General features: G+C 38.8%; 3 protein-coding genes across 5 annotated transcripts in view; all 3 read right to left on the bottom strand.

Moving 5' to 3' along the window:
- Positions 1 to 2,222: 2,222 nt before the first annotated feature.
- On the bottom strand, positions 2,223 to 19,492 carry LOC118209866 (olfactory receptor 10J1-like). Of its 3 annotated transcripts, none has more exons than XM_035385576.1 (3): positions 19,294 to 19,492; positions 17,981 to 18,904; positions 2,223 to 2,573 (listed from the first exon to the last, which is right to left on the bottom strand). In XM_035385576.1, exons 1-3 carry the CDS (start codon positions 19,409 to 19,411, stop codon positions 2,521 to 2,523), a joined length of 1,095 nt encoding a protein of 364 aa, XP_035241467.1. In that variant the 5' UTR covers positions 19,412 to 19,492; the 3' UTR covers positions 2,223 to 2,520. The 3 variants fall into 3 exon arrangements, with proteins under 3 accessions (XP_035241467.1, XP_035241468.1, XP_035241466.1); XM_035385577.1 differs by lacking the exon at positions 2,223 to 2,573 and adding an exon at positions 13,558 to 13,904; XM_035385575.1 differs by lacking the exons at positions 2,223 to 2,573; positions 17,981 to 18,904; positions 19,294 to 19,492 and adding exons at positions 13,558 to 14,828; positions 15,253 to 15,394.
- Positions 9,551 to 11,324, bottom strand: LOC118209869 (olfactory receptor 6N1-like). The gene is made up of 2 exons (XM_035385582.1): positions 11,180 to 11,324; positions 9,551 to 10,798 (listed from the first exon to the last, which is right to left on the bottom strand). The coding sequence occupies exons 1-2, from the start codon at positions 11,295 to 11,297 to the stop codon at positions 9,822 to 9,824; spliced, it is 1,095 nt and encodes a 364-aa protein (XP_035241473.1). The 5' UTR covers positions 11,298 to 11,324; the 3' UTR covers positions 9,551 to 9,821.
- Positions 17,648 to 23,364, bottom strand: part of LOC118209166 (olfactory receptor 6N1-like) — a 19,523-nt gene continuing 13,806 nt past the window's right edge. The window contains exon 3 of the mRNA XM_035384327.1: positions 17,648 to 17,942. The gene's annotated coding sequence lies outside the window, so the exon portion shown is untranslated. The remainder of the gene's footprint in view (positions 17,943 to 23,364) is intronic.

Below are 23,364 nucleotides of genomic sequence, written 5' to 3'. Positions count from 1 at the left end.
CTTTAGAGGGGGTCATGGGAGCTAATTATACAGGGTGACAGCCACGAAGCACCAATTAAAACTATGTGTAACAAGTACTCATGCATGTTTACAAACCAACATGCCCCCCCCCCCCTCCCCTCCCCATTAGCATCTAGTGTTTCATGAACAGTACAGTCGGGAATTTGTACACATTTATTAGGAAAGTGCTCTAGACACTGAACAATTAGATGAACATCATTATTATTTTGGTTGATTAAACAATGGGGGGTTATAGTCTGAAAGTGCAGCAGTGCTGAGCCTGCATGTTGTGCATCAGGCAGGAGACAGATTGAGCTGCATGTGCAGAGCTGACACCATATCTTGCAGTGTAGACTCTGTAGTTTTGTTCATGCAGTCTTTCTACAGACAGTGGTCACTGCCACATGCACGCCTGCCTCCTGAAGAGTGTTTCTGATCTGTTGGACAGGTGTTTGGAGGTTCTTATTTTTGTCCATTACGGTGAGAATTATTTCATCAATAACAGAAGACATCTCCCTGGGCCTACCAGGCCCTTTCAGATTACTGAGCTCACTAGTGCTCTCTTTCTTCTTAATTATGATCCAAACTATTGATTTTGCCAAGCCTAAGATTTGGTTAATGTGTCTGACTATTTTTTTACTGACTGCTCTTTCTCTGGCACAACTCTGGTCCACATGCTGATAAATGCCAATAATAGACTCCAAAGGCAGTCAACAGCCTGAAGTTAAGACAAGATACTGAAAGGTCATTTATACATACACTCAGGAAGCAGCTGAACGCACCTAACTGATTAGGAACACCTGTGAAGCTATTTGTCTCAGACTTTATCGTGCCCTGAAATGTTAGTGGTAGTGCTGTAATTTCTACACAGTGAATCCAAAATGTATATAAATACCCTATAAGGAAAGCTAAGAACCTGCACTTTAACCACATGTGAATTGTTTTATCATGAATGTAAAATTGTGGAGTACAGAGCCAAATCAAGAAAATATGTCTTTGTCCCAAACATAATGGAGGGCAATGTATTTTTATGTATTATTATTATTAAAATAATATATATTATGAAGGCTAAAAAAATATTGAAACGCTTTATAATCTATGGACAAAAACACTTCAGGTTAAAACAGGTCACAAAGGAAATATATTGAATAAGAGCGTACAGTTACCATTTGAAAGTGATTTTCATGGATGACTTTAAAGTTTGGGAGAAAGCAAAGTCCCTTCCCTGGCACATCCAAACATAATTATGTAAAGCATGTACAAAGAAGCATATTTGGGACTTAACTCCTTTTTTCTGATACATTTACCCTTATTCAAACCTTTTTCTTCAACATTTTTGAATGTCACATTTCTACCCATCAGTTTCAGTACTTTGAATAACCAAAATCCAGCGTTAAGCCAGAGAACAAGTGATATGGTACCAGTAATGGGAGATGCAGTGTGACAGAGAATTGCATACGATATATGGCTTATGGGAAATCAAACTTTAATAGCAAAAATGCAGTACCATCTCCAATTTCTGACCAAAAAACCATAGATTCTTTCTTTCAATACAATTAATAAATAAATAATCATCACTCCCCCAATCGCTCCCTCAAGAAATAAAATTTAGTCCCAGACATGACTGTAAGTTTTGGCTTGGCTTGGTATGTTTTTTTCATTATTTCACTGATGAATCACCATTAACAGCATTGCAGTTTTAGCTACAAGCTCCCCGTGAGCAGTACTTACTGTATGTAGTGTATAACTGTCAGGTTCAAAGTTAGTTATCTAACATTGGTGAGCTATCCATTTTTGTGTTTTTCACTATACCTGTAGGAACAACAGCAGCAGCAAAAACAACAACAACAACAACTAATAATAATAATAATAATAATAATAATAGTAATAACAATGGGTGGCATGGGGGTGCAGTGGGTAGCACTGTTGCCTCACAGCAAGAAGGTTGTGGGTTTGAATCTCGGCTTGGGGCCTTTCTGTGTGGAGTTTGCATGTTCTCCCCACGTCCGCGTGGGTTTCCTCCGGGTACTCCGGTTTCCTCCCACAGTCCAAAGACATGCAGGTTAGGCTAATTGGAGACTCTAAATTGCCCATAGGTATGACAGTGTGAGTGAATGGTGAGTGAATGGTGTGTGTGCCCTGCGATAGTTTGGCGGCCTGTCCAGGGTGCATTCCTGCCTCTCACCTAATGTACGCTGGGATAGACTCCAGCACCCCCTGCGACCCTGACCAGGATAAGCGAGTATAGATAATGGATGGATGGATAGATAGATGGATGGATAATAACAATGCTACATGTGTAGCTGAAAACACTGCTGAATGGTGATAAAAATTAAGATGGCTTTTGCAATGACTGTGTAAAGCTTTATATTATTAAGGTCACCAATGTTGGATGTGCCAGAAAATATATTTATTTGCCAAGTCCCTAGATTATTCACAAAAAAATGAGTGAGATGCTGAAAACAAAGGGTCTATATGTGTCACAGCATAAACTGAGATACATAAAACTGCCAAAAACATTTACTGGGGACGTAAACGAGAGAAACTTATGAAAACCTCATTGATGTGGAAATGTTTTAGAATAGCGGTCTTTAACTCTTTATTTCTCAAGCTGTAAATGATGGGGTTCGCAAATGGAGTCAGTAAACAGTTCATGATGGAGATCAAGATGAGAACATTTGGATGAACATTTTTTACCGTGGAACTTATATAGACACAAAGATGTGCGAAGTAGAACAGGACTACAATACTGAGATGTGAGGAGCAGGTGGAGAAGGCCTTTTTACGGCCGTCTACAGAAGACATTTTTAAAACAGCAAAAATTATTTTACTGTATGTCCAAATAATGACAGATCCTGTAACCACAATTACTAGTAAAGCAATCCCTAGAGCTGTGAACAGCAGGATTGTTGTGTCCGAACAGGACAGTGCGATTACTGGAGGGAAATCACAAAACCAGAACATGAGGCGGGTCCCACAATAAGGTAACCTTGATGCGTACATTGTATGTGGAATCATCGTTAAAAATCCGGCAATGCAAGCAAAGACTGAGAGTAGAACACACATCCGGGGACTGATGATATCATTGTAGCGTAGAGGATTGCAAATTGCCACATAGCGGTCATAGCACATTAAAAGAAGCAAAATGCCCTCAGTAACCTGAAATGTCAAATAGGTGATCTGCTGCAAGAAGCAGCCGGAGAAAGAAATGGCAATATCATTCAGTAGGCACACCGATATCATCTTGGGGAGAACGATGGTTGTGATGATGATATCTGTTAGAGAGAGACTGCTGAGGAAAATGTACATGGGTGTGTGCAGTTTGGTCTCCAGCACCACCGCAAAGAAAACCATAAAGTTACTAATGAGCACTAGAAGGTAGACCACCAGGAGGAGAACAGAGAGCTCTGTGTAGAAGTGTTTGAGCCCCAGCTCTCCCCCAGCAATGAGGAACTGTTGGATGTGGCTTTGGTTGTAGTCCAGCTGTTGATTGGCATCTGAAAAGTAAAGTTAACCAAGTTTTAAAAAGAATGCTGTAAATGACACAAAATATTTAAAAAATAATAGTATAAATTCTGGAAGGATGTAAGGAAGACTAATAGAATGCAGAATGTAGCAAGAGCCGGAAGAATAATAATAAGAAGTCTAATAATCCTAGCAAAACAATGCAGGTCTTTTGCAACCATGGAGCTTGCCCCAAAATAATAACAATTTAAATAATACTAATAATAATAATAATAATAAGAAGAAGAAGAAGAAGAAGGAGAAGAAGAACAATAACAACCTCAACAGATATGATAGCCCACATATCTCCCCCAGTTGTTTTTTTTGTTTAAAATTTAGAAACATAATCAATTCTAATACCCAGCCAATTAAAGTGCTGTTAGTAACACTTACTTTGCGTTTGTGCGGTCGTTCCGTTAGCTCCACGTGCTCTCATCTTGCCTGCTCGTCTGACCTGCAACTTTCTCTCAGAGGGATCTGTGAGGCTGCTCGTTTTAACAGAGTTCCTCATCGAAGTCGGTCCTCACAGGAAGCATCTGTGTCTATGACTGGAAAAGCCCCCTTTATTAAACTTACTTTAGAGGGGGTCATGGGAGCTAATTATACAGGGTGACACCCATGAAGCACCAATTAAAACTATGTGTAACAAGTACTCATGCATGTTTACAAACCAACATGCGCCCCCATTAGCATCCAGTGTTTCATGAACAGTACAGTCGGCGATTTGTACACATTTATTAGGAAAGTGTTCTAGACACTGAACAATTCGTTGATCATCATTATTATTTTGGTTAATTAAACAATTGGGGGGGGGGCGGGGGGTGGTTATCAGAGGTGGGTAGAGTAGCCAAAAACTGTACTCAAGTAAAAGTATTGTTACTTTAAAATAATAATGACTCAAGTAGAAGTAAAAGTAGTCATCCAAATAATTACTTGAGTAAGAGTAAGAAAGTATCTTGTGAAAAGACTACTCAAGTACTGAGTTACTTCATATAATCTGATTTAATGTTGAAATAAGCAGAGCAAGATGAACGTAAAAATCCAAATGTCCAAAATATAAAATTGTAAATGCCTGTCCAATAGAAATAAACAAAATATAAAATAGCCATGCGCAAATTCAAATATGGCCTAAATCATATCCCTTTAAATGAAACAATACACAGGAGGTTCGTCAGAAGAGGAGGATTTTCGCTTTCTGTTGTACTCTATTAAGTCTGTATACCTCATCAGTTTGTTGGGGTGAACCCTCCGTTGACAGAAAAAATATCAATGAGGCTACAGGGGATTTATCCATCAAAATAGACTCATCATCACAACAAAGAGGAACCTGCTCAAATTCAAACAGAAACTTTATATGTGGAAAACATAATGCTTTGTCGCACCATTATTGTACCTTATGATGCACTTATCCACAATATTCCAAAGTCCCATGATGCCTTGTTCGGAATATGTGCAGAACTTCCGGTTTAGCGTAAACAAACTTTATGTATGCTATGCAATGCTATGCAATGTTCCAGCGCTCACGTCATGACTGTTGCATGCTTCACAAAAACTATTACACTACTAACTAACGCTTACATTACAGTGTGAAATATCCACATTAATACCAGTAACCTATTTAAACACACTCAATTTCAAAAATAACGTATATAACCGAAGTATTTTGAACAATAATAGCCTACTTACATAGCAATGATGAAATCTTATCTGTGTTCAGTAGATGGAGACAGAGACAGTAAATCAACAATACAGTTCAATCCGCTTCTGTTTTGCTCCAGAAAACAATGTCAGCTAGGTCTATCAGCAAACATGCGGCTTAGCTATGCCCAGAAGTCCTCAATAATAATAGTATTTCCCAAGAAATTACGAATAATAGTTGACCTCGTTTCGTGAGTGAATGCATAAGTGAATGCGATGATAAGAAAAATTTCGGTTACACTGACCTAAAAAACGCTATTCCAAAAGCAAAATTAGACGTGTTATACATCGTTAGAAAGCTTATACTCTCACCTACTGAATAAATGAATTGTCAATCAAGCCAGACTGTACTAAAAAGGGCGACAACGCCGTAAACAAGGCGTGTGGTATTAGGCACAGCTATTTTGGAAGGTACCGATGCGCGTATATTTCACAAACGGATTGTACAAGACAATAAATGACCACTCAGTCAAATAGTTAGCTATCCACAGCCAAAACTAACCTACAACTTACCGCCACATATTTTCTCAAGTTCGAAGTTGAGTTCTTGTAGGCTGAAATGTCCACATTTCTAGGCAGACAAAGAAGGCAGCGCATAATGTAACTACTGTTTTTGGTAGTCTGTAAGTAAAACATAGTTTGAACGTGAGGCCAGGGGTGTTCTGCCTCCTACGAATCACCCGCCGTTGTTTCAGCCATTGTTGTCGCCCACTCATCCTTCTGTGTGCTGTGACTGGCTACGTTTGATTGGTGAAACGGAGTCATTTGGGGCTGTGACAGAGCCAAAGCAAAGACCAGTCAGACTCTTTGGCTGAAGTCTCTCTGAGAGAATGAAACAAACAGAACGTGCATTGATTAAAAAATGGGTAAAAAATAGAAGTAACGAGCGGAATGTAGCCGAATATAACGGAGTAAAAGTAACATTTTTTCTTCGCAAATATACTCAAGTAAAAGTGAAAAGTATGTTGCATTAAAACTACTCTTACAAGTACAATTTATTCAAAAAGTTACTTAAGTAAATGTAACGGAGTAAATACAACGCGTTACTACCCACCTCTGGTGGTTATAGTCTGAAAGTGCAGCAGTGCTGGGCCTGCATGGTGTGGATCAGGCAGGAGACAATTCGAGCTGCATGTGCAGAGCTGACACCATATCTTGCAGTGTAGACTGTAGTTTTGTTCATGTAGTCTTTCTACAGACAGTGGTCACTGCCACATCCACGCTTGCCTCCTGAAGAGTGTTTCTGATCTGTTGGACAGGTGTTTGGAGGTCTTTATTTTTTCCATTATGGTGAGAATTATTTCATCAATAACAGAAGACATCTCCCTGGGCCTACCAGGCCCTTTCAGATTACTGAGCTCACTAGTGCTCTCTTCTTAATTATAATCCAAACTATTGATTTTGGCAAGCCTAAGGTTTGGTCAATGACTGACTATATTTTTACTGACTGCTCTTTCTTTGGCACAACTCTGGTCCACATGCTGACAAATGCCAATAACAGACTCCAAAGGGAGTCAACAGCCTGAAGTTGAGACAAGATATTGAAAGGTCATTTATACATACACTCAGGAAGCAGATGAACGCACCTAACTGATTAGGAACACCTGTGAAGCAGAGACTGTAAAAAATATGGACAAAGCTACTGTGACGTCACCCATTGCCTCTCCGTGGGTCTGTAAAACACGTTTTGAAGCTCAATGGCGGGCGCGGCCATGTTCTCGATTTGGAGCCAAAACCATAGAGTTAAGCGGTCTTGTGATTTTTAAAATGTGATTGACAGTCCGGTGCGGAAAAGCCCATCAACCTGAACGAACGATTGCAGAACGAACTTGAGGCTAGCTGACTGTCTGCCGTTATGTTTTAAAATATATGATCAAATGTTTACGGAGTTTAATTTCCATCCGTGACTGTACTGTGTCATGTAATCACGTTATATGTATGACATTAATAATACAATTATGTTCAGTTATCTTCAATTTATGTTTCTCAGCAAAACGAATATGCTTAGCTAGCATATCAGCTTGCCAGTGAGCTAGGTAAGCTATCCGTGGTTAGCTCACGCATTAGCAATATGAACTTCAGGGGAAGAACATCGACTGCACTGATGTTCAATCAATCAGAGATGTGTAGACTACTAGTGATTTGACTAGGCTAATTTTCATACAACTGTCTGGTCGACCCGCTGTTAACCAAGCAAGTTATCGTCGTAGGTTTTCGCCAGTCCGTTAATGAGCCATTAACTGGTACTACTCCATCGCCGTTTGTGGTGTTTACTTGCTGGGTGACGCTAGCTGACCGATCGTTTGCAAGTCACTTTTTACCGAATAAAAATTAACACTGTCAGCGGTGATTAACAAATCTACCAAGTATTTTAATAACTGATCTACAGGCGTAAATATGACAACGCACTTTGAAGAGCAAGTTTTCCACCTGTTGCATAAAGACAAAAATAATGTACATTGAATTTCTAATTATTATTATTTTCTTGCTAGCTTCTAGCTTTGTCACATTCGTGCAGCCTAGCCCAGGTAGACATTTACGGAATGTACACGACTGACAAGCCGTCAAACACGTTTGACAGATGAAATATTTGCCGGTTAGGGTTAGCTAGCTAGTCAAATGGCTTGGTAGCCGAAGTTGCGAACTGTTTTAGCATAGGCTACTGGACTACCACATATAGCAAATAAGCGTTAGCTGATTACGCTTTCTGCCAACTAATTTGGTTAAGTGGGCTAAAGGAAATAGTAAAAATGACTCGGCTACCGCAAAACTTCAGAGGAGGATTATTTTATGGTCGTCTAGTGCAGCTGTAAATAGCACACGCTATAATGAAACCACTACAAAATGGGATGCCTGCATTCTCTGCCTTCGCACAGGTAGACCGTGGTCGGAGCCGCAATGTCAAGGCCAAGAGACGCCACCTCCCACCCCAGTGACCACAGATTGTAGCCCCTACTGTAGCTCAGTCCACGGCAGTAATCCGGAAGTGACGCAAGCTGTACCTCATTGGTCCAGAACAAATATTGGCACTGTGCCCAAATGACGCAATAAATCATGAAATCGACCCATGGACAGTCATAAGACGAATAAAATACACCTATTATGACTATTTGTTCTTGTGAGAAAAAATTATTGACTTTGTATTTTGATCGCATTTGTACCGTAGACTTACATGGAAACCGGATATGAAAACACCTATACTGGAGCCAGTGGCGCTAGTGAGCAACCAGGAACTACAACACCAGGAAATGAGCTTCAAAAACGAAGTCTGGTTTTGGCCGCTTGCTGTGAAGCTATTTGTCTCAGACTTTATCGTGCCCTGAAATGTTAGTGGTAGTACTGTAATTTCTACACAGTGAAACCAAAATGTATATAAATACCCTATAAGAAACACTAAGAACCTGCACTTAAACCACATGTGAATTGTTTTATCATAAATGTAAAATTGTGGAGTACAGAGCCAAATCAAGAAAATATGTCTTTGTCCCAAACATAATGGAGGGCACTGTATTTTTATGTATCATTATTATTAAAATAATATATATTATAAATATATTAAAAAAATAAAAAACATTGAAACTCTTTATAATCTATGGACAAAAACACTTTAACTTAAAACAGGTCACAAAGGAAATATATTGAATAAGAGCATAAAGTTACCATTTGAAAGTAATTTTAATTGAAGACTTTAAAGTTTGGGAGTAAGCAAAGTCCCTTCCCTGGCACATCCAAACACAATCATATAAAGCATGTAGAAAGAAGCATATTTGGAGGTGAACTCCTTTTGTTCTGATACATATACCCTTATTCAAACCTTTTTCTTCAACATTTTTGAATGTCCCATTTCTAACCATCAGTTTCAGTACTTTGAATAACCAAAATCCAGTGTTAAGCCAGAGAACAAGTGATGTGGTACCAGTAATGGGAGATGCAGCGTGCCAAAGAATTGCATGCTATGTATGGTTTATGGGAAATCAAACTTTAATTGCAAAAAATGCAGTACCCACCAAAATATCGGACTGAAAAAACAGACGTTTTCCTTCAATGCAATAAAAATAAATGAATAAATACGTAAACACCACCATCCCAATCGCTGCCTCAAGAAATAAAATTTAGTCCCAGGCATGACTTTTAGTTTTGGCTTGGCTTGGTGTGTTCTTTCATCATGTCGCTGATGCATCACCATTAACAGCATTTCAGTATTAGGTACAAAGCTCCCCGTGAGCACGACTTACATTGTGTATAAGGGTCAGGATCAAAGTTGGTTATCTAACATTGGTGAGCTCTCAATTTTTGTGTTTTTCACTATACCTGCAGGAACAACAGCAGGAGCAAAAACAACAACAACAACAACAACAATAACAACTAATAATGATGATAATAATAATAATAATAATAATAATAATAATAATGCTATGTGTGTAGCTGAGAACACTGCTAAATGGTGATAAAAATTAACATGGCATTTGCAATGAGTGTGTAAAGATTTATATTATTAAGGTCACCAAAGAGCAAAAATGTTGGATATTCACAAAAAAAAGAGTCAGATACTCAACACAAAGGGCCCATTTTGTATGTGTCACAGCATAACTTGAGCTAGATAAGACTGACAAAAACATTTACTGGGGACGTAAACGAGAGAAACTTATGAAAACCTCATTTATGTGGAAGTGTTTTAGAATAGCGGTCTTTAACTCTTTATTTCTCAAGCTGTAAATGATGGGGTTTGCAAATGGAGTCAGTAAACAGTTCATGATGGAGGTCAAGATGACAACATTCGGATGAACATTTTTTGCCATGGAACTTATATAGACACAAATATGTGCGAAGTAGAACAGGATTACAATACTGAGATGTGAGGAGCAGGTGGAGAAGGCCTTTTTACGCCCATCTACAGAAGTAATTTTTAAAACTGCGAAAATTATTTTACTGTATGTCCAAGTAATGACAATTGCAATACTCACAGTTAGTAGTAAAGCAATCGATAGAGCTGTGAACAGCAGGATTGTTGTGTCCAAACAGGACAGTGCGATAACTGTAGGGAAATCACAAAACCAGAACATGAGGTGGTTCCCACAATAAGGTAACCTTGATGCATACGTTGTAAGTGGAAGCATCACAAAAAATCCAACAATGCAAGCAAAGACTGAGAGTAGAACACACATCCGGGGATTGATGATATCATTGTAGCGTAGAGGATTGCAAATTGCCACATAGCGGTCATAGCACATTAAAAGAAGCAAAATGCTCTCAGTAACCTGAAATGTCAAATAGGTGATCTGCTGCAAGAAGCAGCCGGAGAAAGAAATGGCAATATCATTCAGTAGGCACACCGATATCATCTTGGGGAGAACGCTGGTTGTGATGATGATATCTGTTAGAGAGAGACTGCTGAGGAAAATGTACATGGGTGTGTGCAGTTTGGTCTCCAGCACCACCGCAAAGAAAACCATAAAGTTACCGATGAGCACTAGAAGGTAGACCACCAGGAGGAGAACAGAGAGCTCTGTGTAGAAGTGTTTGAGCCCCAGCTCTCCCCCAGCAATGAGGAACTGTTGGATGTGGCTTTGGTTGTAGTCCAGCTGTTGATTGGCATCTGAAAAGTAAAGTTAACCAGGTTTTAAAAATAATTCTGTAAATGACACAAAATATTAAAAAAATAATAGTATAAATTCTGGAAGGATGTAAGGAAGACTAATAGAATGCAGAGTGTAGCAAGAACCGGAAGAATAATAATAAGAAGTCTAATAATCCTAGCAAAACAATGCAGGTCTTTTGCAACCATGGAACTTGCCCCAAAATAAATAATAATTTAAATAATAATAAAAAGAAGAAGAAGAAGGAGAAGAAGAACAATAACAACCTCAACAGATATGATAGCCCACATATCTCCCCCAGTTGTTTTTTTTTGTTTAAAATTTAGAAATATAAACGATTCTAATACCCAGCCAATTAAAGTGTTGTTAGTAACACTTACTTTGCGTTTGCTCGGTCGTTCCGTTGGCTCCTTGTGCTCTCATCTTGCCTGCTCGTCTGACCTGCAACTTTCTCTCCCAGGGTTCTGTGAGGCTGCTCGTTTTAACAGAGTTCCTCATCGAAGTCGGTCCTCACAGGAAGCATCTGTGTCTATGTCTGGAAAAGCCCCCTTTATTAAACTTCCTTTAGAGGGGGTCATGGGAGCTAATTATACAGGGTGACACCCACGAAGCACTAATTAAAACTATGTGTAACAAGTACTCATGCATGTTTACAAACCAACATGCCCCCCCCCCCCCATTAGCATCTAGTGTTTCATGAACAGTACAGTCGGGAATTTGTACACATTTATTAGGAAAGTGCTCAAGACACTGAACAATTAGATGAACATCATTATTATTTTGGTTGATTAAACAATGGGGGGGGAGGGGGGGTTATAGTCTGAAAGTGCAGCAGTGCTGAGCCTGCATGTTGTGCATCAGGCAGGAGACAGATCGAGCTGCATATGCAGAGCTGACACCATATCTTGCAGTGTAGACTCTGTAGTTTTGTTCATGCAGTCTTTCTACAGACAGTGGTCACTGCCACATCCACGCCTGCCTCCTGAAGAGTGTTTCTGATCTGTTGGACAGGTGTTTGGAGGTTTTTTATTTTTTCCATTATGGTGAGAATTATTTCGTCAATAACAGAAGACATCTCCCTGGGCCTACCACGTCCTTTCAGATTACTGAGCTCACTAGTGCTCTCTTCTTAATTATGATCCAAACTATTAATTTTGGCAAGCCTAAGGTTTGGTCAATGTGTCTGAATATTTTTTTACTGGCTGCTCTTTCTTTGGCACAACTCTGGTCCACATGCTGACAAATGCCAATAACAGACTCCAAAGGGAGTCAAGAACCTAATGTCAAAACTAGGTACTGAAAGGTCAGTTAAACCTACACAAAGGAAGCAATTAAACACACCTAGCTAATTAGGAACACCTGTGAACCAATTTGTCTCAGATATTATGGTGCACTGAAATTGTAATGTGCTGTAATTTCTACATGGTGAAACCAAAATGGATATAAACACCCTTTAGGAAAAAGATAAGAACCTACATTTTAATTGTTTTATTACAAATGTAAAAATGTTGAGTAGAGAGCCAAATCAAGAAAATATGTCTTTATCCCAAACATTATGGAGGGCACATTGTTTTTATGCATTTTTATTATTGAAATTACATATATTTTGAAGGTTTGATAAATATAGCAACGCTTTGTAATTTATGGACCAAAACACTTTAAGTTAAAACAGGTCACAAAGAAAATACATTAAATAAGACCGTAAAGTTACCATTTGATAATGATTTTAATGGAAGAAATTAAGGTTTGGTAGAGAGCAAACCCCTTCTCTGGCACATCCAAACATAATCAAGTAAAGCGTCTACAATAAAGCATATTTGGGGTTTAACTTCTTTTTTCTGGTACATTTACCCTTATTCAAACCTTTTTCTTCAACATTTTTGAATGTCCCATTTCTACCCATCAGTTTCACGACTTCGAATAACCAAAATCCAGCGTTAAACCAGAGAACAAGTGATGTGGTACCAGTAATGGGAGATGCAGTGTGACAGAGAATTGCATACTATGTATGGCTTATGGGAAATCAAACTTTAATTGCAATAAATGCAGTACCCTCCCCAATTTATGACCAAAAACCATAGATACTTTCTTTCAATACAATGCATAAATAAATAATCATCACTCCCCCAATCGCTGCCTCAAGAAATAAAATTTAGACATGACTGTAAGTTTTGGCTTGGCTTGGTGTGTTTTTTCATTATTTCACTGATGAATCACCATTAACAGCATTGCAGATTTAGCTACAAGGTCCCCATGAGCAGTACTTACTGTATGCAGTGTATAACTATCAAGATCAAAGTTAGTTATGTAACATTGGTGAACTATCCATTTTTGTGTTTTTCACTATTCCTGTAAAAACAACGGCAGCAGCAAAAACAACAACAACAACAACTAATAATAATAATAATAATAATAATAATAATAATAACAATGGGCGGCATGGGGGTGCAGTGGGTAGCACAGTCACCTCACAGCAAGAAAGTTGTGGGTTCGAATCTCGGCTTGGGGCCTTTCTGTGTGGAGTTTGCATGTTCTCCCCGTGTCTGCGTGGGTTTCCTTCGGGTACTCAGGTTTCCTCCCACAGTCCAAAGATATGCAGGTTAGGCTAATTGGAGACTCTAAATTGCCCATAGTTATGAGTGTGTGAATGAATGATGAGTGAATGTTGTGTGTGCCCTGCGATAGATTGGAGGCCTGGCCAGGGTGTATTCCTGCCTCTCACCCCAATGTACGCTGGGATAGGCTCCAGCACCCACCACAACCCTGACCAGGATAAGCGGGTATAGATAATGGATGGATGGATGGATGGATGGATGGATAATAACAATGTAGCTGAAAACACTGCTGAGTGGTGATAAAAATGAACATGCCTTTTGCAATGACTGTGTAATGCTTTATATTATTAAGGTCACCAATGTTGGATAATGTGCCAGAAAATATATTTCTTTGCCAAGTCCCTAGATAATTCACAAAAAAACTAGTGAGATGCTGAAAACAAAGGGCCTATATGTGTCACAGCATAAACTGAGATACATAAGACTGACAAAAACATTTACTGGGGACGTAAACGAGAGAAACTTATGAAAACCTCATTGATGTGGAAGTGTTTTAGAATAGCGGTCTTTAACTCTTTATTTCTCAAGCTGTAAATGATGGGGTTCGCAAATGGAGTCAGTAAACAGTTCATGATAGAGATTAAGATGAGAACATTCGGATGAACATTTTTTACCGTGGAACTTATATAGACACAAAGATGTGCGAAGTAGAACAGGATTACAATACTGAGATGTGAGGAGCAGGTGGAGAAGGCCTTTTTACGGCCGTCTACAGAAGACATTTTTAAAACTGCAAAAATTATTTTACTGTATGTCCAAATAATGATAGATCCTGGAACCACAATTACTAGTAAAGCAACCCCTAGACCTGTGAACAGCAGGATTGTTGTGTCCAAACAGGACAGTGCGATTACTGGAGGGAAATCACAAAACCAGAACATGAGGCGAGTCCCACAATAAGGTAACCTTGATGCGTACAATGTAAGTGGAATCATCGTTAAAAATCCGGCAATGCAAGCAAAGACTGAGAGTAGAACACACATCCGGGGATTGATGATATCATTGTAGCGTAGAGGATTGCAAATTGCCACATAGCGGTCATAGCACATTAAAAGAAGCAAAATGCTCTCAGTAACCTGAAATGTCAAATAGGTGATCTGCTGCAAGAAGCAGCCGGAGAAAGAAATGGCAATATCATTCAGTAGGCACACCGATATCATCTTGGGGAGAACGCTGGTTGTGATGATGATATCTGTTAGAGAGAGACTACTGAGGAAAATGTACATGGGTGTGTGCAGTTTGGTCTCCAGCACCACCGCAAAGAAAACCATAAAGTTACCAATGAGCACTAGAAGGTAGACCACCAGGAGGAGAACAGAGAGCTTTGTGTAGAAGTGTTTGAACCCCAGCTCTCCCCCAGCAATGAGGAACTGTTGGATGTGGCTTTGGTTGTAGTCCAGCTGTTGATTGGCATCTGAAAAGTAAAGTTAACCAAGTTTAAAAAAGAATTCTGTAAATGACATAAAATATTTAAAAAATAATAGTATAAATTCTGGAAGGATGTAAGGAAGACTAATAGAATGCAGAGTGTAGCAAGAGCCGGAAGAATAATAATAAGAAGTCTAATAATCCTAGCAAAACAATGCAGGTCTTTTGCAACCATGGAGCTTGCCCCAAAATAATAACAATTTAAATAATACTAATAATAATAATAATAATAATAATAATAATAAGAAGAAGAAGAAGAAGAAGAAGAAGAAGGAGAAGAAGAAGAACAATAACAGCCTCAACAGATATGATAGCCCACATATCTCCCCCAGTTTTTTTTTTTGTTTAAAATTTAGAAACATAATCAATTCTAACACCCAGCCAATTAAAGTGCTGTTAGTATCACTTACTTTGCGTTTGCTCGGTCGTTCCGTTGGCTCCTCGAGCTCTCATCTTGCCTGCTCGTCTGACCTGCAACTTTCTCTCCCAGGGTTCTGTGAGGCTGCTCGTTTTAACAGAGTTCCTCATCGAAGTTGGTCATCACAGGAAGCATCTGTGTCTATGACTGGAAAAGCCCCCTTTATTAAACTTACTTTAGAGGGGGTCATGGGAGCTAATTATACAGGGTGACACCCATGAAGCACCAATTAAAGCACCAAATGAAGTGCCCCGCCCCCCCCCCCCCCATTAGCATCCAGTGTTTCATGAACAGTACAGTATTTGTACACATGTATTAGGAAAGTGTTCTAGACACTGAACAATTAGATGATCATCATTATTATTTTGGTTTATTAAACAATGGGGGGGGGGGTGGTTATAGCCTGAAAGTGCAGCAGTGCTGAGCCTGCATGTTGTGGATCAGGCAGGAGACAGATCGAGCTGCATATTCAGAGCTGACACCATATCTTGCAGTGAAGACTCTGTAGTTTTGTTCATGTAGTCTTTCTACAGACAGTGGTCACTGCCACATCCACGCCTGCCTCCTGAAGAGTGTTTCTGATCTGTTGGACAGGTGTTTGGAGGTTTTTATTTTTGTCCATTACGGTGAGAATTATTTCATCAATAACAGAAGACATCTCCCTGGGCCTACCAGGCCCTTTCAGATTACTGAGCTCACTAGTGCTCTCTTTCTTCTTAATTATGATCCAAACTATTGATTTCGGCAAGCCTAAGGTTTGGTTAATGTGTCTGACTATTTTTTTACTGACTGCTCTTTCTCTGGCACAACTCTGGTCCACATGCTATAAATGCCAATAATAGACTCCAAAGGCAGTCAACAGCCTGAAGTTAAGACAAGATACTGAAAGGTCATTTATACATACACTCAGGAAGCAGCTGAACGCACCTAACTGATTAGGAACACCTGTGAAGCTATTTGTCTCAGACTTTATCGCGCCCTGAAATGTTAGTGGTAGTGCTGTAATTTCTACACAGTGAATCCAAAATGTATATAAATACCCTATAAGGAAAGCTAAGAACCTGCACTTTAACCACATGTGAATTGTTTTATCATGAATGTAAAATTGTGAAGTACAGAGCCAAATCAAGAAAATATGTCTTTGTCCCAAACATAATGGAGGGCAATGTATTTTTATGTATTATTATTATTAAAATAATATATATTATGAAGGCTAAAAAAATATTGAAACGCTTTATAATCTATGGACAAAAACACTTCAGGTTAAAACAGGTCACAAAGGAAATATATTGAATAAGAGCGTACAGTGACCATTTGAAAGTGATTTTCATGGATGACTTTAAAGTTTGGGAGAAAGCAAAGTCCCTTCCCTGGCACATCCAAACATAATTATGTAAAGCATGTACAAAGAAGCATATTTGGGACTTAACTCCTTTTTTCTGATACATTTACCCTTATTCAAACCTTTTTCTTCAACATTTTTGAATGTCACATTTCTACCCATCAGTTTCAGTACTTTGAATAACCAAAATCCAGCGTTAAGCCAGAGAACAAGTGATATGGTACCAGTAATGGGAGATGCAGTGTGACAGAGAATTGCATACGATATATGGCTTATGGGAAATCAAACTTTAATAGCAAAAATGCAGTACCATCTCCAATTTCTGACCAAAAAACCATAGATTCTTTCTTTCAATACAATAAATAAATAAATAATCATCACTCCCCCAATCGCTCCCTCAAGAAATAAAATTTAGTCCCAGACATGACTGTAAGTTTTGGCTTGGCTTGGTATGTTTTTTTCATTATTTCACTGATGAATCACCATTAACAGCATTGCAGTTTTAGCTACAAGCTCCCTGTGAGCAGTACTTACTGTATGTAGTGTATAACTGTCAGGTTCAAAGTTAGTTATCTAACATTGGTGAGCTATCCATTTTTGTGTTTTTCACTATACCGGTAGGAACAACAGCAGCAGCAAAAACAACAACAACAACAACTAATAATAATAATAATAATAATAATAATAATAATAATAATAATAGTAATAACAATGGGTGGCATGGGGGTGCAGTGGGTAGCACTGTCGCCTCACAGCAAGAAGGTTGTGGGTTTGAATCTCGGCTTGGGGCCTTTCTGTGTGGAGTTTGCATTATCTCCCCGCGTCCGCGTGGGTTTCCTCCGGGTACTCCGGTTTCCTCCCACAGTCCAAAGACATGCAGGTTAGGCTAATTGGAGACTCTAAATTGCCCATAGGTATGACAGTGTGAGTGAATGGTGAGTGAATGGTGTGTGTGCCCTGCGATAGTTTGGCGGCCTGTCCAGGGTGTATTCCTGCCTCTCACCTAATGTACGCTGGGATAGACTCCAGCACCCCCTGCGACCCTGACCAGGATAAGCGAGTATAGATAATGGATGGATGGATAGATGGATGGATGGATAATAACAATGGTACATGTGTAGCTGAAAACACTGCTGAATGGTGATAAAAATGAACATGGCTTTTGCAATGACTGTGTAAAGCTTTATATTATTAAGGTCACCAATGTTGGATAATGTGCCAGAAAATATATTTCTTTGCCAAGTCTTTAGATTATTCACAAAAAATGAGTGAGATGCTGAAAACAAAGGGCCTATATGTGTCACAGCATAAACTGAGATACATAAGACTGACAAAAACATTTACTGGGGACGTAAACGAGAGAAACTTTTTGAGAAATGTTTTAGAATAGCGGTCTTTAACTCTTTATTTCTCAAGCTGTAAATGATGGGGTTCGCAAATGGAGTCAGTAAACAGTTCATGATGGAGATTAAGATGAGAACATTCGGATGAACATTTTTTACCGTGGAACTTATATAAACACAAAGATGTGCAAAGTAGAACAGGATTACAATACTGAGATGCGAGGAGCAGGTGGAGAAGGCCTTTTTACGGCCGTCTACAGAAGACATTTTTAAAACTGCAAAAATTATTTTACTGTATGTCCAAATAATGACAGATCCTGGAACCACAATTACTAGTAAAGCAACCCCTAGAGCTGTGAACAGCAGGATTGTTGTGTCCGAACAGGACAGTGCAATTACTGGAGGGAAATCACAAAACCAGAACATGATGCGGGTCCCACAATAAGGTAACCTTGATGCGTACATTGTAAGTGGAATCATCGTTAAAAATCCGGCAATGCAAGCAAAGACTGAGAGTAGAACACACATCCGGGGACTGATGATATCATTGTAGCGTAGAGGATTGCAAATTGCCACATAGCGGTCATAGCACATTAAAAGAAGCAAAATGCCCTCAGTAACCTGAAATGTCAAATAGGTGATCTGCTGCAAGAAGCAGCCGGAGAAAGAAATGGCAATATCATTCAGTAGGCACACCGATATCATCTTGGGGAGAACGCTGGTTGTGATGATGATATCTGTTAGAGAGAGACTGCTGAGGAAAATGTACATGGGTGTGTGCAGTTTGGTCTCCAGCACCACTGCAAAGAAAACCAAAAAATTACCAATGAGCACTAGAAGGTAGAACACCAGGAGGAGAACAGAGAGCTCTGTGTAGAAGTGTTTGAACCCCAGCTCTCCCCCAGCAATGAGGAACTGTTGGATGTGGCTTTGGTTGTAGTCCAGCTGTTGATTGGCATCTGAAAAATAAAGTTAACCAAGTTTTTAAAAGAATTCTGTAAATGACATAAAATATTTAAAAAGTAATAGTATAAATTCTGGAAGGATGTAAGGAAGACTAATAGAATGCAGAGTGTAGCAAGAACCGGAAGAATAATAATAATAAGAAGACTAATAATCCTAGCAAAACAATGAAGTACTTTTGCAACCATGGAGCGTGCCCCAAAATAATAACAATTTAAATAATACTACTACTAATAAGAAGAAGAAGAAGAAGGAGAAGAAGAACAATAACAACCACAACAGATATGATAGCCCCCATATCTCCCCCACTTTTTTTTTGTTTAAAATTTAGAAATATAAACAATTCTAATACCCAGCCAATTAAAGTGTTGTTAGTAACACTTACTTTGCGTTTGCCCAGTCGTTCCGTTAGCTCCTCGTGCTCTCATCTTGCCTGCTCGTCTGACCTGCAACTTTCTCTCCCAGGGTTCTGTGAGGCTGCTCGTTTTAACAGAGTTCCTCATCGAAGTCGGTCCTCACAGGAAGCATCTGTGTCTATGACTGGAAAAGCCCCCTTTATTAAACTTACTTTAGAGGGGGTCATGGGAGCTAATTATACAGGGTGACACCCATGAAGCACCAATTAAAACTATGTGTAACAAGTACTCATGCATGTTTACAAACCAACATGCCCCCCCCCCCCCCCCCCATTAGCATCCAGTGTTTCATGAACAGTACAGTCGGCGATTTGTACACATTTATTAGGAAAGTGTTCTAGACACTGAACAATTCGTTGATCATCATTATTATTTTGGTTAATTAAACAATTGGGGGGGGGGCGGGGGGTGGTTATCAGAGGTGGGTAGAGTAGCCAAAAACTGTACTCAAGTAAAAGTATTGTTTCTTTAAAATAATAATGACTCAAGTAGAAGTAAAAGTAGTCATCCAAATAATTACTTGAGTAAGAGTAAGAAAGTATCTTGTGAAAAGACTACTCAAGTACTGAGTTACTTCATATAATCTGATTTAATGTTGAAATAAGCAGAGCAAGATGAACGTAAAAATCCAAATGTCCAAAATATAAAATTGTAAATGCCTGTCCAATAGAAATAAACAAAATATAAAATAGCCATGTGCAAATTCAAATATGGCCTAAATCATATCCCTTTAAATAAAACAATACACAGGAGGTTCGTCAGAAGAGGAGGATTTTCGCTTTCTGTTGTACTCTATTAAGTCTGTATACCTCATCAGTTTGTTGGGGTGAACCCTCCGTTGACAGAAAAAATATCAATGAGGCTACAGGGGATTTATCCATCAAAATAGACTCATCATCACAACAAAGAGGAACCTGCTCAAATTCAAACAGAAACTTTATATGTGGAAAACATAATGCTTTGTCGCACCATTATTGTACCTTATGATGCACTTATCCACAATATTCCAAAGTCCCATGATGCCTTGTTCGGAATATGTGCAGAACTTCCGGTTTAGCGTAAACAAACTTTATGTATGCTATGCAATGCTATGCAATGTTCCAGCGCTCACGTCATGACTGTTGCATGCTTCACAAAAACTATTACACTACTAACTAACGCTTACATTACAGTGTGAAATATCCACATTAATACCAGTAACCTATTTAAACACACTCAATTTCAAAAATAACGTATATAACCGAAGTATTTTGAACAATAATAGCCTACTTACATAGCAATGATGAAATCTTATCTGTGTTCAGTAGATGGAGACAGAGACAGTAAATCAACAATACAGTTCAATCCGCTTCTGTTTTGCTCCAGAAAACAATGTCAGCTAGGTCTATCAGCAAACATGCGGCTTAGCTATGCCCAGAAGTCCTCAATAATAATAGTATTTCCCAAGAAATTACGAATAATAGTTGACCTCGTTTCGTGAGTGAATGCATAAGTGAATGCGATGATAAGAAAAATTTCGGTTACACTGACCTAAAAAACGCTATTCCAAAAGCAAAATTAGACATGTTATACATCGTTAGAAAGCTTATACTCTCACCTACTGAATAAATGAATTGTCAATCAAGCCAGACTGTACTAAAAAGGGCGACAACGCCGTAAACAAGGCGTGTGGTATTAGGCACAGCTATTTTGGAAGGTACCGATGCGCGTATATTTCACAAACGGATTGTCCAAGACAATAAATGACCACTCAGTCAAATAGTTAGCTATCCACAGCCAAAACTAACCTACAACTTACCGCCACATATTTTCTCAAGTTCGAAGTTGAGTTCTTGTAGGCTGAAATGTCCACATTTCTAGGCAGACAAAGAAGGCAGCGCATAATGTAACTACTGTTTTTGGTAGTCTGTAAGTAAAACATAGTTTGAACGTGAGGCCAGGGGTGTTCTGCCTCCTACGAATCACCCGCCGTTGTTTCAGCCATTGTTGTCGCCCACTCATCCTTCTGTGTGCTGTGACTGGCTACGTTTGATTGGTGAAACGGAGTCATTTGGGGCTGTGACAGAGCCAAAGCAAAGACCAGTCAGTCTCTTTGGCTGAAGTCTCTCTGAGAGAATGAAACAAACAGAACGTGCATTGAGTAAAAAATGGGTAAAAAATAAAAGTAACGAGCGGAATGTAGCCGAATATAACGGAGTAAAAGTAACATTTTTTCTTCGCAAATATACTCAAGTAAAAGTGAAAAGTATGTTGCATTAAAACTACTCTTACAAGTACAATTTATTCAAAAAGTTACTTAAGTAAATGTAACGGAGTAAATATAACGCGTTACTACCCACCTCTGGTGGTTATAGTCTGAAAGTGCAGCAGTGCTGAGCCTGCATGGTGTGGATCAGGCAGGAGACAAATCGAGCTGCATGTGCAGAGCTGACGCCATATCTTGCAGTGTAGACTCTGTAGTTTTGTTCATGTAGTGTTTTTATAGACAGTGGTCACTGCCACATCCACGCCTGCCTCCTGAAGAGTGTTTCTGATCTGTTGGACGGGTGTTTGGAGGTCTTTTATTTTTTCCATTATGGTGAGAATTATTTAATCAATAACAGAAGACATCTCCCTGGGCCTACCACGCCCTTTCAGATTACTGAGCTCACTAGTGCTCTCTTCTTAATTATAATCCAAACTATTGATTTTGGCAAGCCTAAGGTTTGGTCAATGTGTCTGACTATTTTTTTACTGACTGCTCTTTCTTTGGCACAACTCTGGTCCACATGCTGACAAATGCCAATAACAGACTCCAAAAGGAGTCAAGAACCTAGTGTCAAGACTAGATACTGAAAGGTCAGTTAAACCTACACAAAGGAAACAATTAAACACACCTAGCTAATTAGGAACACCCGTGAACCTATTTGTCTCAGATATTATGGTGCACTGAAATTGTAATGGTAGTGCTGTCATTTCTACATGGTGAAACCAAAATGTATATAAACACCCTTTAGGAAAAAGATAAGAACCTGCATTTTAATTGTTTTATTACAAATGTAAAAATGTTGAGTAGAGAGCCAAATCAAGAAAATATGTCTTTGTCCCAAACATTATGGAGGGCACAGTATTTTTATGCATTTTTATTATTGAAATTACATATATTTTGAAGGTTTGAAAAATATAGAAATGCTTTGTAATTTAAGGACCAAAACACTTTAAGTGAAAACAGGTCACAAAGAAAATACATTAAATAAGACCGTAAAGTTACCATTTGATAATGATTTTAATGGAAGAAATTAAGGTTTGGTAGAGAGCAAACCCCTTCTCTGGCACATCCAAACATAATCAAGTAAAGCGTCTACAATAAAGCATATTTGGGGTTTAACTCCTGTTTTTCTGGTACATTTACCCTTATTCAAACCTTTTTATTCAACATTTTTGAATGTCACATTTCTACCCATCAGTTTCAGTACTTTGAATAACCAAAATCCAGCGTTAAACCAGAGAACAAGTGATGTGGTACCAGTAATGGGAGATGCAGTGTGACAGAGAATTGCATACTGTGTATGGCTTATGGGAAATCAAACTTTAATTGCAAAAAATGCAGTACCCTCCCCATTTTCTGACCAAAAACCATAGATACTTTCTTTCAATGCAATACATAAATAAATAATCATCACTCACCCAATCGCTGCCTCAAGAAATAAAATTTAGTCCCAGACATGACTATAAGTTTTGGCTTGGCTTGGTGTGTTTTTTCATTATTTCACTGATGAATCACCATTACAGCATTGCAGTTTTAGCTACAAGCTCCCCATGAGCAGTACTTACTGTATGTAGTGTATAACTGTCAGGATCAAAGTTAGTTATGTAACATTGGTGAGCTATCCATTTTTTTGTTTTTCACTGATCCTGTAAAAACAACCGCAGCAGCAAAAACAACAACAACAACAACTAATAATAATAATAATAATAATAATAATAATAATAATAATAATAATAATAATAATAATAACAATGGGCGGCATGGGGGTGCAGTGGGTAGCACTGTCGCCTCA

The sequence above is a fragment of the Anguilla anguilla genome, chromosome 12, assembly GCF_013347855.1.
Source record: "Anguilla anguilla isolate fAngAng1 chromosome 12, fAngAng1.pri, whole genome shotgun sequence".
NCBI classification, from domain to species: domain Eukaryota; kingdom Metazoa; phylum Chordata; class Actinopteri; order Anguilliformes; family Anguillidae; genus Anguilla; species Anguilla anguilla.
Note: the sequence above shows the minus strand (reverse complement) of the source record. Positions and strands in the feature narration are given on the sequence as shown.

Bases quoted from the DNA above. Each gene is read 5' to 3' on its own strand.
- LOC118209869 (XM_035385582.1), bottom strand. From the start codon at position 11,297: ATGAGGAACTCTGTTAAAACGAGCAGCCTCACAGAACCCTGGGAGAGA. The intron at 10,799-11,179 runs GTAAGTGTTACT...TTTACTTTTCAG, and splicing joins AACGACCGAGCAAACGCAAA to ATGCCAATCAACAGCTGGAC.
- LOC118209866 (XM_035385576.1), bottom strand. From the start codon at position 19,411: ATGAGGAACTCTGTTAAAACGAGCAGCCTCACAGAACCCTGGGAGAGA. The intron at 18,905-19,293 runs GTAAGTGTTACT...TTTATTTTTCAG, and splicing joins AACGACTGGGCAAACGCAAA to ATGCCAATCAACAGCTGGAC. The intron at 2,574-17,980 runs ATTTCTCAAAAA...CTATTCTAAAAC, and splicing joins AAAGACCGCTATTCTAAAAC to ATTTCCACATCAATGAGGTT.